At 38.1% G+C, this 18903-nt stretch overlaps 1 protein-coding gene across 1 annotated transcript in view; it reads left to right on the top strand.

Annotated features, from left to right (window-relative positions):
* Nucleotides 1-18339, top strand: part of LOC122798235 (probable 2-ketogluconate reductase) — a 319480-nt gene extending 301141 nt beyond the window's left edge. Inside the window, exon 6 of the mRNA XM_044067016.1 lies at nucleotides 17322-18339. Coding sequence (XP_043922951.1) covers nucleotides 17322-17478 — 157 coding nt within the window. The 3' untranslated portion in view covers nucleotides 17479-18339. The remainder of the gene's footprint in view (nucleotides 1-17321) is intronic.
* Nucleotides 18340-18903: the final 564 nt, after the last annotated feature.

Raw genomic sequence — 18903 nt, 5'->3', positions numbered from 1 at the left:
GCATAGTAAATTGGTTGGAAAGCAGGCATCCGGAACAGAAAACAAGGGCGTTCCCATCAGCTGATATCAAAGTGATGTCACAAAATGGGTGGTGCATGGATGGGAGAGGGGGTGGGAATGGGTGGGGTTATGGGTGATGTGAGGGGCATGACCTTAGTCCGGTTTTAGCCACAAAGAAAGATGACGCCCCTAGTGTGTGTGTGTGTGTGTGTGTGTGTGTGTGTGTGTGTGTGTGTGTGTGTGTGTGTGTGTGTGTGTGTGTGTGTGCGCGCGCGCACCCCACACACCCCCTACTTGAATATACCAACTCCAAGACCGCACTTCAGTGCAGAAAAGGGAAATTCTCCCATTCTGCACCATACGGCGCAGTTAAAGTCAACCTTCGAACACTTGAAATGTTGATCATATGGTCTCGACCATATGATGTTCGACATTTCAAGCATTCGTTTATTTGACATAGACCCTGGGGGTAGCACTATCTACCAGGGAAATCTCAGTAAACTTATGCCTGAGCAGCACTTAAATGGAACACGTATAGTGGGTGGGGAAGCACTATCCACCAGGGGTATCTCATTAAACTCATGCCTGAGCAGCACTTAAATGGAACAGGGATGGGGGCGGGGGAAGCACTATCCACCATGGGTATCCCATTAAACTCATGCCTGAGCAGTACTTAAATGGAACAGGGATAGTGGTTGGGGGAAGCACTATTCACCTGGGATGTCTCATTCATATCTGAACAGCATATAAATGGAACAGGGAGGGGGCGGGGGAAGCACTATCCACCTGGGATATCTCATTAAACTCATGCCTGAGAAGTACTTAAATGGAACAGGGATTGGGGCGGGAGAAGCACTATCCACATGGAATGTCTCATTAAACTAATGCCTGAGCAGCATTTAAATGGAACAGGGATAGGGGTTAGGGGACGCACTATCCACCAGGGGTATCTCATTAAACTCATGCCTGAGAAGTACTTAAATGGAACAGGGATTGGGGCGGGAGAAGCACTATCCATGTGGAATGTCTCATTAAACTAATGCCTGAGCAGCATTTAAATGGAACAGGGATAGGGGGTGGGGGAGGCACTATCCACCTGGGATGTCTCAGTAAAATCATGCCTGAGCAGCACTTAAATGGAACAGGGATAGGGGGTTGGTGAAGCACTATTAACCAGGGGTATCTCAGTAAACTCATGCCTGAGCAGTACTTAAATGGAACAGGGATGGGGGTGGGGGACGTACTACCCACCAGGAATATCTCATTAAACTCATGCCTGAACAGCACTTAAATGGAACAGGGAGGGGGCAGGGGAAGCACTATTCACCTGGGATTTTTCATTAAACTCATGCCCGAGCAGCATTTAAATGGAACAGGGATAAGGGGTGGGGGAAGCACCATCCACCTGGGATGTCTCATTAAACTCATGCCTGAGCAGCATTTACATGGAACAGGGATAGGGGGTGGGGAAGCACTATCCACCTGGGATGTCTCATTAAACTCATGCCTGAGCAGCATTTACATGGAACAGGGATAGGGGGTGGGGGCACACTACCTACCAGGGATATCTCATTAAACTCATGCCTGAGCAGTACTTAAATGGACCAGAGATGGGGTGGAGGAAGCACTATCCACCTGGGATATCCAATTAAAGACATGTTTTTTCGCCACTTAAACAGAGCAGTGATAGAGGTGAGGGGAATACTAGCCACCAGGGACAAGACTTTCGCTACTTGCCTTTAAGGCACACAGGGTCAGGGAGCACTAGACACCAGGGATTACTCTGCACAATGTTCCTGAGCAGCTTGTAAACACAACATGGATTAGGGGGTCACTAGACAGCGAGGATACTCTAAAATGTACCTATAAAAAAAGTGCCGGGAGCCACAATACACCAAGAATAAAACACAAATAAGGAAAAATAAATAAATAAATAACAAAGAGAGGAAAGGGTATTTGAGCACAAAACCCTTGATACAAGGACCTCTAGCATTAACCCTCTGTGCTAACTGATAAGATAATACAACAGGCATGTTTTTGATATTTATTGAAGCTGTAGCATGGGTGCCGGAACCATAGAGTGAAGGGGGGAGGGGAGCCCCCCCACTTTTGCAGATCATCACATACCTCCCAACTGTCCCAAATGACTTCGCTTTAGCTGATGTCATCGCGTGTGCGATGACGTCAGCTCATCCAGCCTTTCGGAGTTGAGCTCGTATTTCCCACAGCCTGTCAGAGTTGAGCTCGTATTTCCCAGGTTAAATCATAATGCTTTTGTGAGCAGGAACGGGTGGCAGAATCAGAATCTGTGGAGGATGTATTTTGTGGGTTAAATGCTTTTGCTAGTGGGAATGGGCGGCAGAATCAGAAGCTGGCAAGAATCACTATGCTAATGGAAATAAGGTGTTTGAGTCTGGCATAGTCAGGTCTGCAAGTTAAGCTATATATTCCTGTCAAGTCAATGTAATGATTTATTCTGTCATTATCCTGTTTATTTTTCCTATTTGACAAGTGAGGCATGCATGCAAACTCTCTATAACATGTCTTCCATCTCCATTTGTTATCAGTAATGTACGTTCTTTCCTCAGATGTTCATTATCTTTTGATTTAATTACAGCGTTTGCACTCCACCTGTAATTCCTTTCTGATTTCTTTCTTTATTTTGTGTATCCCACTATTACAATATCATATTCAGATTTCCTTTCTCTGACAGTGCAACTAGATTAAATATTCTTCACCCATATTGTGGGAATTTGTGAACATTGTCTTCATTTAGTCATGCAAATCTACCTTTTAAATCTACATGCTGTTCTTCAACCCCTGTACTTTAAAGATTTCTCCATCAACCCCTGTCCTTTAAAGGATTCTCCACAGCCTTGGTGACTCTTGAAGAATACACCCCAAGATTTTCTGTAACATTTTCCATTTTATCAAGTGAAATTGACAGTTTGTTTTTTTGCTCTAGCAGAAGAAAACATAGCTTTTCCTATGTTGTTTCACAATCTCCTTTCTTGACCCTGCTTTTAGGTTTGTTGATGTGTTTTGATTTGTATAACACTATTTTTGGAAGTTTACATAATGGAGTATTATCTCCATTGGAAACAGAAGGCTACACTTTGAGTGAACTGCAGGAGGTAATGTTGAGAAAAGATGGGGGTAAAGATAATATTTTTATTTCCCATTAAAATGTTTCACATGATAAATAACAATAAACATCAGTGTGAAACACAGAGAGAAAATGTGACACATATGAGTTTACACACTGGAGAATAAAGAATGAAACACTGAATTTCTGGAAAGGCTAACCAGAAATGCTATAGAAGCAAAGGGAATAGGGATATACACACTGTAATTTAATTAGCAAAATTCAGAATATAGTAGCTTTTCTGATTTTGAACTGGTAGCATTAAAAGATATTTTGAAGTTGGTCCGAAAGATACCAGGTCGTTTGTAATACAGCTAATATAAAGGTCTACCTGCACCATAGTGACATATGCAAATCACCCACATCAAAACAATTTAGCTATTTCTCCAAAACTAAATCTTAACTTCTTTTTAAAATATTACTGTTATCTATATTCATCTCTTAAAATGATTATTGTGATTAGTTCCATTCGAGCAATATTATATTTGCATTATAAATGTGTCTGCTCATTCTGTAGTTAGACTACTTTAGATAAAGGATAAAGCAGCACCCAGCATACTAAAAATCTCCTGAGGTTTTCCAGTCAATAGGCAGAGTGTCTGAATGCTTGAAATTTGTGGGGAGACTATTCCTAAAACAGATATGTCAGACAATGGCAAAGACTTTCAGCTACACACGTAGTTGTATGGAAAACACTTTATATAACTTGCCCTCCTTGCCTTGACTACATTGAGGATTATTGACTTAAACACATAATTTATTAAGTGAAATATGATTGGTGTTGGTGGTTGTATCATCCTATATGGTGGCCACAAAGAATGGGCAGTCTTCTCAACAGTAAGTGCTGGGGACTGCAATTTTAATGCTGTGGGCAGGATACTCTACAGAAACTCAATCATATTATTGCCCTTTAGTGCCCTGTAATTAATAAATAAATACCAGTTAGACAGATGTTTGTGAAGATCTGCCTTTTCTCAAGTTCATCTGTTGTTTAGTGATGGTGCGCTGTTGATTTCATAATGCAGACTTTCCCTCCTGCACTTCAGATGTTTTCTGTGTGGAGTCTTTATGTCCTCCCTGTATTTGGGTGGGTTCCCTCTGGGTACTCTGGTGGTTTCCTCCCATATTACAAAGACATGCATCTGGAGCATTTCTCCCTGGGCCTCTGCTCTCTGCTGAAAATTGGCTTTCTTCCAAGTCTGACTTTGCTGTTGTAAGGAGCTGAGAGCTTCAGGGGAAGAGAAGTTTAGCGCTGCGTATTCCAAGACTGTTTGCATTGTTAGCACTACAGGTAGTAGCTTACCTTTGATGCAGAAGGCTGTGGGTTCTACTCTCACAGTATGCAGATCGGTGATACTGTACTATGTTGTATTTTAAAGGATGCTACGGTCTTGGGAATGTCCTCCTTAGGAGGAGTTACCTAGTAACTATGAACCTATCAGTTTGCCATCCATTCTCTGTTGCAATATTATTAGCTTACCATTTCTTAATATAACATAGGCAATTTATTCTTCAAGGGCAAAAGCCAATTTATTTTTAGATGAAACAATGAAATATAGAGTTGTTTCCTAGCAGCAACCTCTTCATTAGTTGGAGATCCCTTAAATGTGGATTTATTTAGATGACTTACTTCTGCAGACATTTTGCATATTTACTGATATTGGTGGATTATGAGGAGTTTGAGTGGCCTTTTATGGTTGAATTTTTCTAAAATGGGTAGTTTTGTTTTGTCACTATTGGTTCATACATTTTATTTCATTGCTTACTGGAAGACTGTTCAAAACTACAGATTTAAAACACATTCTAACAACTGGTGCTGTATTTTACAAGGAATATAATTTAATACAATCAGGAAGGTGAATCAAAGAAGGCATACATGTATGCATGGCCCTAAAAATGTGTTCGAAAACAGCTCAGAAGAAAGTGTGAAAGGCTCAAAATCATGGGCAAATTTTAAGCTTTACTCTTGTTACCAAAGCAATGGGTGAAGGTAAAACAGTTCACACCATATTACCTTGACACAATTCCCTACTCAGATGTAGTACAAATTATGAATAATGTAGGGGCAAACACTTACATCACCAGCTGCATTGCCAACTTGGCTCACAGGATGCAGGAGATCAAAACAGGGGAAGAGACCAGTCACCAATGGAGTCCCCCAGGGTTCTGTGCTGAGACTTTTTCTGTTTGGCATATACATCTCAAAAGTAAAAGGAAATACCAAAGAGCTTTGGCCAGCTAAGTTTGAGATGACTGCAAGCTAGGAGAAGTTATTGAATCCCCAAATGACTTAACCATCATGCAGGAAGATTTGGCCCAAATAATAACTGGTGTCAAAATCATGACAATGCCCTCTGAGAACTGATTCAATTGTGTGGCATTTTGGGAACTTGTGTGTACAGTGACCTAACTTTTGGCCAACATGTGCACAGAGTCATAAGAAAGCCTTTCTATGTTGCACAGCTTATAAAGAAATTTATTGTGACTAGATCTAGAGATGTTGTTGTCCCCCTTTACAAAGCTCTCATTATGTCAGTCATTTTGTATAATGCCCACTTTGGCATGTATCTGTCCAGCCCCATGCAACAATTGGAATACCTTCAGAAAGACCTTACTAAAAGGATACAAGTCCTAAACAATAGGTCTTGCATGGACCACCTCAAAGATTTATTACTATACTCTGTATCCTACAGAGTGCTTAGAGGTGACATGCCTGGCATACAAAGCATCCTCCAACATAATACAGATGGACCTACTGAACATCAGCAAGTCAAATGGCATCAGAAATACTCAGTCCAGGTATCTAAACTGAATGTTGTGGAGAGATGGATATATATCACAGAGGCTACCACTGTTCCAGAACAGACTATCCATAAAAATAAAGCAAAGCTCATTCACCCATATTCAAATGCAACTTGTATTTAAGGATGGGTAATAGAAAATGTACTCCAGGATTTCCCCTCATGCCACTAATGGATAGAGGCAGTTCCTAAATGCTGTATGCCTTACATGGCCCCCTCCAATTATCTATGGTATGAGCATAGTTGTTCTTACTAGGGCTAATATACAATTATCAGCCATGGGGATAGCTAAGACCAATCAGAAAATGTTAATTTAAGCACCAAAAGGGAATTGGCTAAGCTTAAAATGTCCGCCAAGTGAACCTATGTTGTGGTAGCAAATAGTTATAAATAAATTACCCTTTTTAGTTCACTAAGTGCCCCTGTCACCCTACACCCCCCCACCACACTCGTTCTAAAAACAGCCATACCCAGAGGTGTGCTTACAAGGTTGCTGTAACAGCTTCTGGCGCCTATGGGCTGTAGGGCATAATGCACTGCCTGCAACTTTATGATATACGAGGAAGAGACAGAAACTTTATTATTACTTTACTTTATTATTACTTTATTATTTCCTTTCTCTTTACATCATTTCTGCCTTTTACCTATCTCTAACCTTTTAATATCTTTTACACTACTAACCTGCCTGTTTAACACTATATATTAACCTCTTTTATGCTTTCAGCCAAGACCTATTTGTTGTCATGACTAGCTACTATGGATATTGTTTTAACTTTAAATTGTTTTTGATACTGAAGCTTTTCTCCTCAGCCCCTGACTGAATTTTGATTGTCATCTAGTCAGATTTGTACATGAAAAATGTATTTGCATTTGTATTTTGCCGTATTATACTATATTAGTTTTTAGTTTTATTTGTATAGATAGTATTATTAATGACTTCATATATTATAGTGTATTAGTCTGATAGTGGAGCTTTTCTCCTCGGGCCTCTGCTGAAAATGGACATGTATCCAGCCAGACTAGCCCGGTTAACAAATGTAAAATAAATAAAATAATAAATAAAATAAAACATTCTTCCTAGTCACTAGGATAACAGCTTTTGCCTTAATATCCATTTACTGAAGGATATCAAGTACAGTTTGAATGTCTGGCATTAAGGGCTAACTGCAATTATTCGTGAATTACCAAGGCAGGGAAAATGGATATTCTGATAAAAGGGGCAGGTATTTGGTGTGTGCACACGCGCATATTTATTGTATACTTGTGTGTAGAAGAATGACTGAGGGTTAGAATGCCTGTGCTAACACACAGCCACCATTGGTAACTACCACAGAAAAGGCCGATCTGCACTCAGATGGTTAACACAGCAGTAGAGTTCCTCATCAATCCTCAGGTCTAGTTCTATTTTAGGTATAAAAATGAAAGTTTCAATAATCCTTTCTTGTCAGCTGTAACTGGTGTCTTATCAAAGTTTGTTTGTAGTGTGTAATTTACTAGATGTTGTGTTTGGTAAGGGGGTGCTTTTAAACTTTATGAAATAACAATGAAGTCTTTTTCTATATAAAACATAAACCTTTATAATTTGTTAACTGGGAAAGTGGGCTGGTCCAGAGGCCCTTTTCACCTGTGGCCAAAAACACATGCACAATATTATTTATACTGTCTTCATTTAGTTTATTTTTATTTATGGCTATAATTTATTTTATTTTCTACCACCAACGTCACTGACATTGCAGTTACATTTGAGGGTTGGGGGGTGTGGTGCAGCACATTTAAGAGTAATAAGTTGACTATAATTTCTTTCACTTACCAAAAACATAGATTGTACACATAAAAGGTGACTATCTTTGGTGGTTTGGCAGGAAGATATGCGAGAAAGCAAATGCACTTTGTCATTGTGATCCAGTGAGTAGCATTGCCATTGCATGGTGCTTTGTTCTGCTTGAGTTCTTAGCTGTCTTTTTTTCTAAGTGGAGTCCACATGCCCTCCGTGTGTGCGTGTGTGTGCGTTTATGTGTGTGTGTGTGTGTGTGTGTGTGTGTGTGTGTGTGTGTGTGTGTGTGTGTGTGTCTGTGAAAACAATATCACTGATTGTTATCACACATATAATAATGCCAAGCATATACATAACTCTACTGGGCTGCAATAAAAAATGCAGTTAACAAGTAATTATATTTCAAAAGTGTGGCATAAAATACATCACAAAACATTCAGACACTTAGGCCTTCTAGGGATTTGGTGGGCCCACTCCTCAGACTGTATAAATGGATTTTGACATGAACTTAGTTGTGCCCTTTACTCTCAACCACACTCGTTCTAAAAACAGCCATACCCAGAGGTGTGCTTACAAGGTTGCTGTAACTTGTGTGGTGGGTTGTATATGCTGTGGTCATCACTTCTTTCATTTTCATCACTATCAAAGCTCATAAGTGTGAGACTATTAAAGCTTGTGTTGGGAATGGAGACAGTGTGGTAATTTTTTTTTTTTTTTTTTACTTTTCTCACAGACCTCAGCAGTGAGGAAATGTTATTATAACTTGTGTAGGGCCCGTTTACTTTCTAGGAGCAACAAGCTGGAACACATTACTGTAATCATAATTTTTAATTTTTCTCACAATCACGAATCAGGTGTGTGTATATGTATGATAGCAGTTACTTGAAATATATGATTGTGGCCATTTGAACCTCTGCTTTTATTCCAATCTAACACAGGAAGGATGCAGAAGCAGAAGCAGCCACTGTCTTTTATTTGGGAGGGTAGGAAGACAGTATTCCAAAATGGGATTTGTGTGTCCTCACAAATAATTATCTTGTTAGTTTATTTTGAGTTACTGTTTTGTCAGCTTTGGTATTCAGCTTAGGGCACAACTTATGTCTTCCTTAAAAGAAACAATAAAACTTAAATTTGTTTCCTACTCATGATTTTTATTCCGGTAACCACTGCATTTAAATGTTGGGAAATTTCTCTAAAATTCACCGTAGAGCATCTATAATCCTAAGGCTTAATTGAGTTATCACCTATGCAGTTATTATAGTGGTACCTTGGCCAGGTAAGGTGTGTTGAAAGGATACGTAAATATGAACAGCAACACCAAATTTCTTCCCTTAACCACAATTTTTATTCAAGTCATCACTGGATGAAAAGTTATGTAAAAAAAAAGACTTTAAAATGTTCTTCAAAGTATATGGAAAGTTATGGCTGTTTGAAAAAGCTGAAGAGTAAAGCAAAATGTGAGAAAAAGGGAAGAAAACAATAGTGTACATGATGTGGTGTGCCTAGGATTGAGGGAAATGGGGGCAGCACTGAAGGGTGTGTGTGTGTGTGTGTGTGTGTGTGTGTGTGTGTGTGTGTGTGTGTGTGTGTGTGTGTGTGTGCATTCATGCATGCAAGTGTGCGTTTGTATATGACGGGGGAGGGGGAAATAATAGATAGTTCTTAGGACACCATTTCACGTGTCCAGCCCTGCACATAGAGTTTTTGTAATGTATCATCATTGCAACTAAGTGCCAGTCACTGTAAATGTCCATGTGTGAGATGAGCCAATTTAGTATAGTACACAGGCCTGTCATAATGTAAACGCATTCTAGTTACAGTTTGGTCTGTGGGTACTACTCCTAAAACTCTGCAGCATAAACTCAAAGGTTGCTTAGGAGCAGTGGCAGTGATAGGGTGATACTTAAACTGGAAGTGCCCATGGGGCCCACAACTTGACATTTGCTGGTGGCCCCAATTTGCTAACACCAGTCCTGACATCTAGAATTTTTTCCTTATTCTTTTAATGCATTTTAACAAACCAACCCATTTTGCAATCTGGTCTTTGGAGACGTACTGTAAACTAGCATCAGTTCAGTGTGACTTATCATAGCTCTCTCTCAACTTAGTAATTAAATATCAGTGTGGGCTGAATTTTTCTGAATTGCTGAACATCATTTAGTGGAGGTGGAGCAGCTAGGAGACTGAGGTGGCCAGGCTTTTCTGCAAGCTTTCTGAATCTCACCTATTATTCTTACATTGACCTACTATACAAGTATAGTTGTCTATGGCTCATTGTTCATTGTGTACATGTTTTGCTGTATGAATAATGCAGCCAGAAATGACACAGAGAATGAGACGTCTGTTGAAATTCTAAGGACCGTAATTGTGCTCCTCAGAATAGCTGAACTACAAATGTAATAAGCGGAGTATACACTAAGTCTGACACTGTGTGATCTTAGAGTACTTTGAGATACAGCAGTCCTGGATATGTAAGTATGTGTGTGTATGGAGGGGACACTTGAAATGTGTCGATTTTAGCGGTTTACTATCAAACTGTGGAATGGCACTTACATGAAAATGGGATGGTCGAATACATGTTTTCCAGTTTCCGTAATGTTGATCTAGAAATGTTCAAATCCTCATTAACAAATGGTTGTGCGCATTCGCTAATGTGGGATTGACGTTCTGATAACAGATCACATTACAGTGGGGATTGGGAAATGTACCCTTTTCCTTACTGTAGTGCAATCTTGGAGTTGGAATATATAATATGCAGGGAGTGTGGGGGGGTGCAGGGGGACTTGCCCCCCCTACAAAAAACGTTACTATTTAGACAGAATTTCGACATTGGTACTTCTGGTGTTTGAATGTCAAGACATTTTGGTAATTCTGTATTACCAAATTTGGATAACTAATTTGATCAAAAAGTAGAAAATTGTTGTTAGTCTTTAAAAATAACCTTTCCCTAGAAGCCTTAGATCAAATCACCCCAACTGTGATCATGCTGAAGTGATATTTACCAAGCTTAACATTAACTCAAAAACATAGAAACATAATTGGAACCTATATTCTACCCGGGGATAACATCCACACATTAGAAAACAGATTGAACTGGACCACAAAATCACTACCCCAGAAAACAATAATCATGGGTGATTTTATTATTGACTGGTCAATCTGCAGTTCCCAAAACCCCACTAATCACATAAACCTCTATGGTTTCACCCAACTCATACAACTTCCCACTAGGATTGACAAGTCATCCAATAAACACTCCATTCTTGACTGGATCTTAACAAATAAACAACCAGCCTTCTCCCCTCACTCTGGCTGTCTCCCTGACAGTCTCATTGACTATCTCCCAACCTATCTACTTAGACAACATATTAACCCAACAAAACAAACTATGTACAAGACAAATAAAGAACAAACCAAACACCTTAACCAGTGACATCATAAACATCCTCCAACACTGTAACTGGTCACCACTTAAACTCCTCCCCCTAGAAGATGCTGTGGGATATTTTAATACTACCTTCCTTTCTATCTTAAAGACACAGGCTCCTCCCAGGACTATAAGAGTTAAATCTAACTTTGCCCAATGGCTACACAAAGAAACTAGGTCACTGCCAAAACAAGAGCAAAGCCTGGGAACATTGGCACAAAACTAAATCCCAAATTGCAAAGCAAACTTACCAAAAACTTGGAAACAAAGCAAAGAAATTAAACAGGACAAAATAAATTATTACTCTGACATCTAAACTAAACATCAAAATAACCCTCAAAAATTTTGGTCAGCAATTAATAACATACTCCAAGCAAATCCAGCACACCCCCACCCACTACTAATAATAGTTCAGACAACATTGCTACCCAGTTCAACAAATACTTTACTAAAACTACTCTAGCCCTCTCTAAAAATCAAACCTCCACTCCTACTCCAGCTATTCTTACACTGAGAAAAAAACAATACCACCTTCTCCCTTCAACCTGCCTCAACCTGGACAATAAAAAACAAAGAAACTAAAGTCCACTACACTAGTTGCAGACAACTTACTAGCAGAGTTTTTATGACTAGCTGCTGAAGGAATTGCCTACCCGGTATCCATTCTTATCAACAGAGCTATATCAGAACACCAAGTACCTACTATTTGGGAAACTTCCCACATTATTCCATTTCATAAAGGAGGCAATTCAACCAGTCTGTCTAACTACCGACTAATTGCAATCCTATCTCCTCTGTCTAAGATACTAAAGAGAATTGTACATAAGCAAATCATGCACTACTTGTATACTAACAAGCTACTAACCAATACTCACCATGATTTTCACCCATACCACAGTACTACCACTGCACTAATGTCATTTACTAACACTGTCAACCTTCATAGAAATAATAGTAAATACGTATCCTCTATCTTTCTAGACTTATCGAAAGCCTTCAATATGGTCTCACACAACAAACTTATAAATGCCCTCTCTAAGTTGAATCTGTCAGTCTACTCTTGCCTGGTTCCAGACTTAAATGGGCACCAGCAAGCAGTACATTGGCAGCAAAATCTGTCACCCCTTCTTCCCGTGACCCTAGGAGTTCCCTCAAGACTCTATAATAGACCCCCTACTTTTCTCTATATTTACAAACAACTTTCATACCTCATCCCTGAATGCCTCAGTCATTCAGTATGTAGATGCTTCTACAGTGATATGTGATGCTAATACCCTACAGGAACTACTAACACAAGAGTCCTTCCTAGTAGTAGAAACTTGGCTAACAAACTCCCACCTCATTCTGAACCTCAAAAAAAAAAAAAAAAAAAACTCATGCTATTTCACCCCACTAAAGCTACTGTACCCCTCCCCACTTTCAACATTGTATCAACAAACACCATCATCTCACCCTCACCTCACACCAAACTTCTGAGAGTTGAAATAGACAGCAATATGAGATTTGACATCCACATATCCCAAACTGTAACTAATACACAAAAACTTGGTACACTTTATAGGAATGACAAAAAACACAAAAACTACTATTGCCAAATCCCATCTGATCTCAACTCTGCTATATGCATCGCCCATGTTAACTAACCTAAGAAAAAGTGAGTTAGCAAAACTAGACTCCTGTTATAACAAAACTGCCAGGTATACAGCAAACTCACTCTATAGGTCACACCACTGTTCAAGACTCAAACAACTCATTAAAACTCCTCCAACTCCTACTTTTTAATCGCCTAACAATGGCCAGAAAATATTCTATTAACCAGAGAAAACACTTGCCCTGCAAAACCTATTACAACCATACTCCAATGCCAGATCTCTGCGGTCTAGCAGCAAACCCCTTATAAATACAACCACAGCCAACAATTTATCTGGAGAAGCCTTCTTCTCAAATTACATAGTCAAAATTTGGAATGCACTACTTTCTAACATAACATCCACCACAGCCTTGACTCAATTTAAAAGAAATACTAAAACCTCACTTATCCAACAAGTAGCTATGCCCATGCACTGGTCCCGATTAAACTGTCTCTTTCAATTGATGCTATTACCTCCATTTCTCTTTCAAGTAGTGCTATTATTTTTTTCTAAGCTGACTTCAATGTTCTATATACACATAGGTTCTTTAAGCTCTGATGATAAGGAAATACGTGTTTTCTAACTGATTCTCTAAAGAAGTTATATAATGTTTGTATAGAATCTGTTTCACTATGCTATGGTAACTCAATCTGATACTTAATGTACTCAAAGTCTATTAACATGTATATATCATATGGAGCTTTTCTCCACAGGCCTCCACTGAAAAAGGACATGTGTCCAGTCAGACTTTACCAGTAATCAAATGTAAAATAAAATAAATAAATAAATAATGTTGATAGTAAACCAATTTTAGCTAAGTAAACTTATTCCAATAGACTGAGATTATTGCAACCGCTAACTATCACAGTTAAAGACCCAAGCAGGCAACTTTTATGGTCTGGGCTAAAAGAGAGAGACAGGACCTCTAGGGATAACCTGGTCATTAGAATGTGCAAAAAGATATTACTAAAAAAGAAGCATGATTAGAAAAATTTTGTGAGAATATGGGAACATCTCCAATACCATCTGATAGATCAGGAATATCAGAGAAAACTCTGCTTCATGTAAATGTATGCCACAGAACAGACATTTTCAGATTTTGATGAAGTGTTGCATTAATATTACACTGCATAGATTACAGCATATATTTTCAGGGAGTTTATCTGACTGAGGTGTGCCTGTGGTATAAGTGAAAATTGTATTCCTATATTATGGGAGTGTACTTTCCAGAATCAACACAAGAGACCTCCGGGGTATTTTTGACAGTTTGTGGTCCTAAAGAGTTGTCCTAATTCCTATTTTTCTAGAGTACCATCAATGGGATAGTTGAAATACATAAGAGTTGGCACTACTAATGTTGTTAAACTTAACTAAAAGGTTGTTAAGTGAAGATGGAAGTCCCGAAGTTCTATAAACTAGAGAACATAATGGCTAAAATTTATGAATATAAGGGGTCTCAGTATCTGGGGGGGGGGGGCAGGGGTTAATAAATAATTGGCTTTCTTAGCTGTTACACTTGGATGCACTCTAGGCTACAGGAGATGTGGACTTTGAATCTTGATGTCGTCTCTTGTGGAGGTCCTCCATTAGCATAGGCCTAGTATATCACTGATCTGACTGAATTGTAGGGATTGGACTTTTAAGTTGCGAATGTTAGAAGCTCCCATCACTGACCTTATGATATCAATCTTAAGCTGCAATTTGATCCATTTCAGAGTCTTTAGTTTCCATTTAACATGGAATGAGGTTACACTCTGGATTTTTTCCTTTGTCATAAACAGTTTATTGCTGCTGCAGCCAATCTATAATTAACTGATAAATTCTCTTTTGTTTATCTTATGTCCTGTGTATACTGTTGTCTTACCTTTCTAATTTAAGTGTTCAATTTTCAAAATACGCTGGGATTTTTTTTTTCAAATAGAAGTCAGAAGAACAAGGTTGTTAGCATTCCTTATTCTGGAATATGAATGCAGGAGCTGTTGTTTTGTGTTTGTAGCCTAACTGATTAATATTATAGGGCTTGAATGTAAATGTGTGCTTTTTTATTTATTTGTTTGTTTGGTAACCGAGTAAGTGAAATGGTAATTTTCAGGACATTTCCAACTATGAACTAGGTCACAAGAGCAGGGATAAATGCTATTTAGTAAAGCCAATCAATCAGTATGTCTTGAAAGAATCCAGAGAACGTAAAAAATATACAAACGTGAAGAACATGCAAACTGCAGACAGTGATTGGAGGTCAGGTGTCCTGTACATATACACAGATCAAACAGCTATTTCTACAGTACATCTACATCTGTTACTTCTTCAGTATCAACCTTTTTATATGCTTTCATGGATGTCAAACTATAATTCACATAAACCAGTTTAACATGGAGTTAGCTGAAGATGTTCCTCTCTCCCAAATTTAAAATATGCTATGGGGTGACCATTGTAAATATCAATCCTTATCCCCCCTCCTAAGAATAGGGATGGGGATGAAGCTTTACTATCTTGTCCCAAATGATAATTTGGGGTTTCCAGTCCCCAGTCTTGAAATTCTATCAAAATATTACTCGATACAGGCAAAATTTGAGCTCTTTATCTAGTCCAAAACAAGAAGTATGATGTATAGACACACACTCATTTTTTTAAATGAAAGTGTAATATGTTTTCTGTACTTTTACTGATACACAGTATTTGCCATTATTTCCACATTTCTGCCTTAAGTACTGGGTACTCAATCAAAAAGTTTTGCTCCTTCCAAAATCTTAATTCTAATGTCCTGAACTCCATATATGCAAATTACTTAATGTACATCTGCCATTTTCAGAAGACAACATTTTTATCTCAATAGTTTCCTAGTCATAGTTTGTCACGCAGTATATGAGTTATTTGACATATTAGATGTACCACATTCCCCCTTTAACACTGTCCTGTTTTTCACTAAATCAGCACAAGAATGCTGTGGCCCCACAGTCTCTTCAAATAATTTTGACTAGCCTAGTAACCAAGATTAGTTAACATAAAATGTTCATTCCCCTACCTCAATAGATTCTCAGTAGTTTATTGTTTGGACAGCCCCCAATGTGTGATGTGTATATTGGACTCTGGGCCCTTGCCTTTGTTTTGATGTGACTTTGTTCATTATCTGCAGCATTTTTTGTACTTAATGAAATTGGATCATCTTTTACATTCTGTCCCAGAGGCAAACCCATCAGTACTTTTATAATCAGCACTGTTCTTCCTTCTCCATTACACTGGGCTTCTCAAAGGATGTTATTCCATGTCCAGTGCAGACACAGAATGATCTGCTAGTTCAAGCTGTTCCCCAATAATATTCAGTTTATTATTTTTATAGTCTTCAGGTTTCCAAGACACAACAAGAGATGAGCCTCTTAACAAATTTAGCAACACATGTATTCTATTCATCTTCACATTCTGCCAACACAGACTGGAAGTACATGCAGTTAGCCTTCTGGTGACAGCTAGTAAAATCCTCTGCATACATAAACTCGTCAAAAAAAAAACATAATTTTCACCATATTGCTTGTCAATTTTTTATTCAAGTCTCCTCTGCAAAGCAGCCATAATCTTAGTGTGGCCAACCCTGTCAACAATCTGTAATAAATAAATAAATAATAAGTAAAAACAAGGTTAAGAAAATATTTTATATTTTCTCTGTAGACTCAACATTTTTTAACAAAGTAAAGTTTTAGAAAGCAAAAATGAACAATTAGATGACAGTAAAAGATAACTCTTGACCAGGAATAATGCGGTAATAACAACCTTCCAGAAGATGGTGAGGGTCTAACAACATCTAAAGAGGCAGAAATGCATGGAGTAGAAGAGATCATGTCATTTTGTAGAAGACTACATCAGTGATTTCATTTTAAGTGAATTCGGATTGTAAAGATACCAAGTTATCAAAGTTTCATTCGCTAGACATTTTTATAATGTTTAATTAGGGTTAGATTTTGTTTTGATGTACTTACGGATTTTGTTTATTTTTGTTTTATTTTCTTTAAGAATTTGATATCATTTATTTCAGATGTGTTTTCTCTTTTCCTAAGACTGAGCATTTCTTACAGCTAAGTAAGGCAAATACAGTGCAGGGATGGATGGTATTACTTATGAGGAGTTAGCACTTTTCCCACTGTTGTACAACTGCACAGTTAGTGCAGTTAAGTAGGGAGAAATGGGGCAAAGCCCCCCCCCCACATGGAGTTACAGGGTGTTGTCCCCCTGCAAAAAAAAAAAAACATCTTTTCTTTTTTTCTTTAAGTTCTGCCTTTGTGGATTTCTACTTTTTGTGTCTATTATAGGAGATTCATTTTACTGGTTATATTAACTGATGTGAATCTAAGCAGACAGGACATTTCTGGTTGAGATCAGGAACCAGATGGATGCAGGCTACATATTTATTACTACTGGCATGGTATTCAACTGGCATGAATAAATGTAGATTGTGTTCATTAAGGAGTACTTGTTTGTTGTAAAGTATAACATGGAAGCTGTATTTAAGTATATAAATAATATATTATTTTCTCTTTGTTTTTCACAGACATCACCCATTGTTGACCATGAAAAATGTCATTTTGTCACCTCACATAGGATCGGCTACTTACAATACTAGAAAAAGCATGTTGCAGAAGATGGTAGAAAATGCCGTGGCTGCTATTAATGGAACTCCTCTTCCAGATGAGGTAGTTCCCAGATAACATAAAGGAGCACATTAATATGCATTTTATTTTCCATCTCACAACCCTATCACAGACCTGATTTATATAACTGCTAGAATGAAAGCCAAAATTCCAAAATCATTACCAGTATTCAACTGGATAAAGAAATCTTCACAGTCACTGGATATTTTTGCCTTTCCCACACCAGTAAACAATCTTAATTTGCTTTGCTGACCTATAGTAATCCTTTCTATTTGTTTCTTAATAAGGATAATAACTGAGGAAGAGGAATCATTTGCTGTCATGCAACTATTGGATGTTTTCTTATTTTGGACCCTAAATTCTCACAGTATTCCTTCCTGGCAGCACTTGAGCAGCATACATTGGGCTAAGTGGTCAGAGGGGGTTAACATTACTTCCTCAAATGTTTCATTCTCCACCCAGCCCCCCACCCCAGAATTCTGCCAGTCATCTATTGTCTCCTGTCATGTCTTCCAACCTCCACTAGATGTTGTTAATGAATCTGACAATTATATCCAAGGGACGCCTACTGCCCCACCACCTTCCCAAATGTGGCAGTTAGGCAAATTCTACTTATAGCCATACATCTGGCTTCTGTTGTCTGATTCGTTACTTAGATATGGGCTGCCAGTGGTGCCTGTATGGTTTAGGTCATGACATTAGAATGTTCTAATCATTAGGGGTCATGACATTAGAATCTTCTAATCACTAGGGGTCATGACATTAGAAAGTTCTAATCAAGACAAAACAGTCAGACTTACTTGTAATCTCAATTAAATACTTACAACTTTGTTTCCATGATTTTTTGTACTACACAGATAATTACATGATTGTACTTTCCTTTAGTTCTACTTAATGTAATAAACATCTTTATACAGATGCTGTGAGTTTTATGGTTCTTTCTCATCTGAAATGTGGTTATTTGTCTTAAATTGTTTAAATTTGATTTGTTCTTCTATCACTGAGTTTAGTTTCAAATTATTAAGGCAAGTTGAATTAACCTGACATTGTTTTCCGGTAAATGTTTTATTGTTTAGTATTTTTAATTTATTTATGCTATCTATAACATGTTCATTCACAACCAAACTCAGCGGTTTACTATATTGGAAAATGAGTAGCAAACAGACAAGAAGGCTTACTCTGGAGACCTTTCTGTGATGCCCTCCTTCCATCTGTTGAGTAAGTCTACCCAGACATTAGCCTCAAACAGAGCAATACACTAGCTATCAATCCAGAATTTCTTTAGACAGTGTAATGCATGCCATATGCAGTTTGGGAGGATGTTATTTATTCACATGCCCTTTGTTCAAGTCTAAAAATATCAAACTATAAATATACAGAAGTCCATTAATTATGATTATGTATGTTTTAAATATGTATTTTGGAATGCGGGTGCTTGATATTTCTGGTCCAGTTTGTGTTACTTGTTTGTTTTTGGCATTC

Source organism: Protopterus annectens, chromosome 3.part1 (genome assembly GCF_019279795.1).
Source record: "Protopterus annectens isolate FY-2018-M chromosome 3.part1, PAN1.0, whole genome shotgun sequence".
NCBI lineage: Eukaryota > Metazoa > Chordata > Ceratodontiformes > Protopteridae > Protopterus > Protopterus annectens.
Note: the sequence above shows the minus strand (reverse complement) of the source record. Positions and strands in the feature narration are given on the sequence as shown.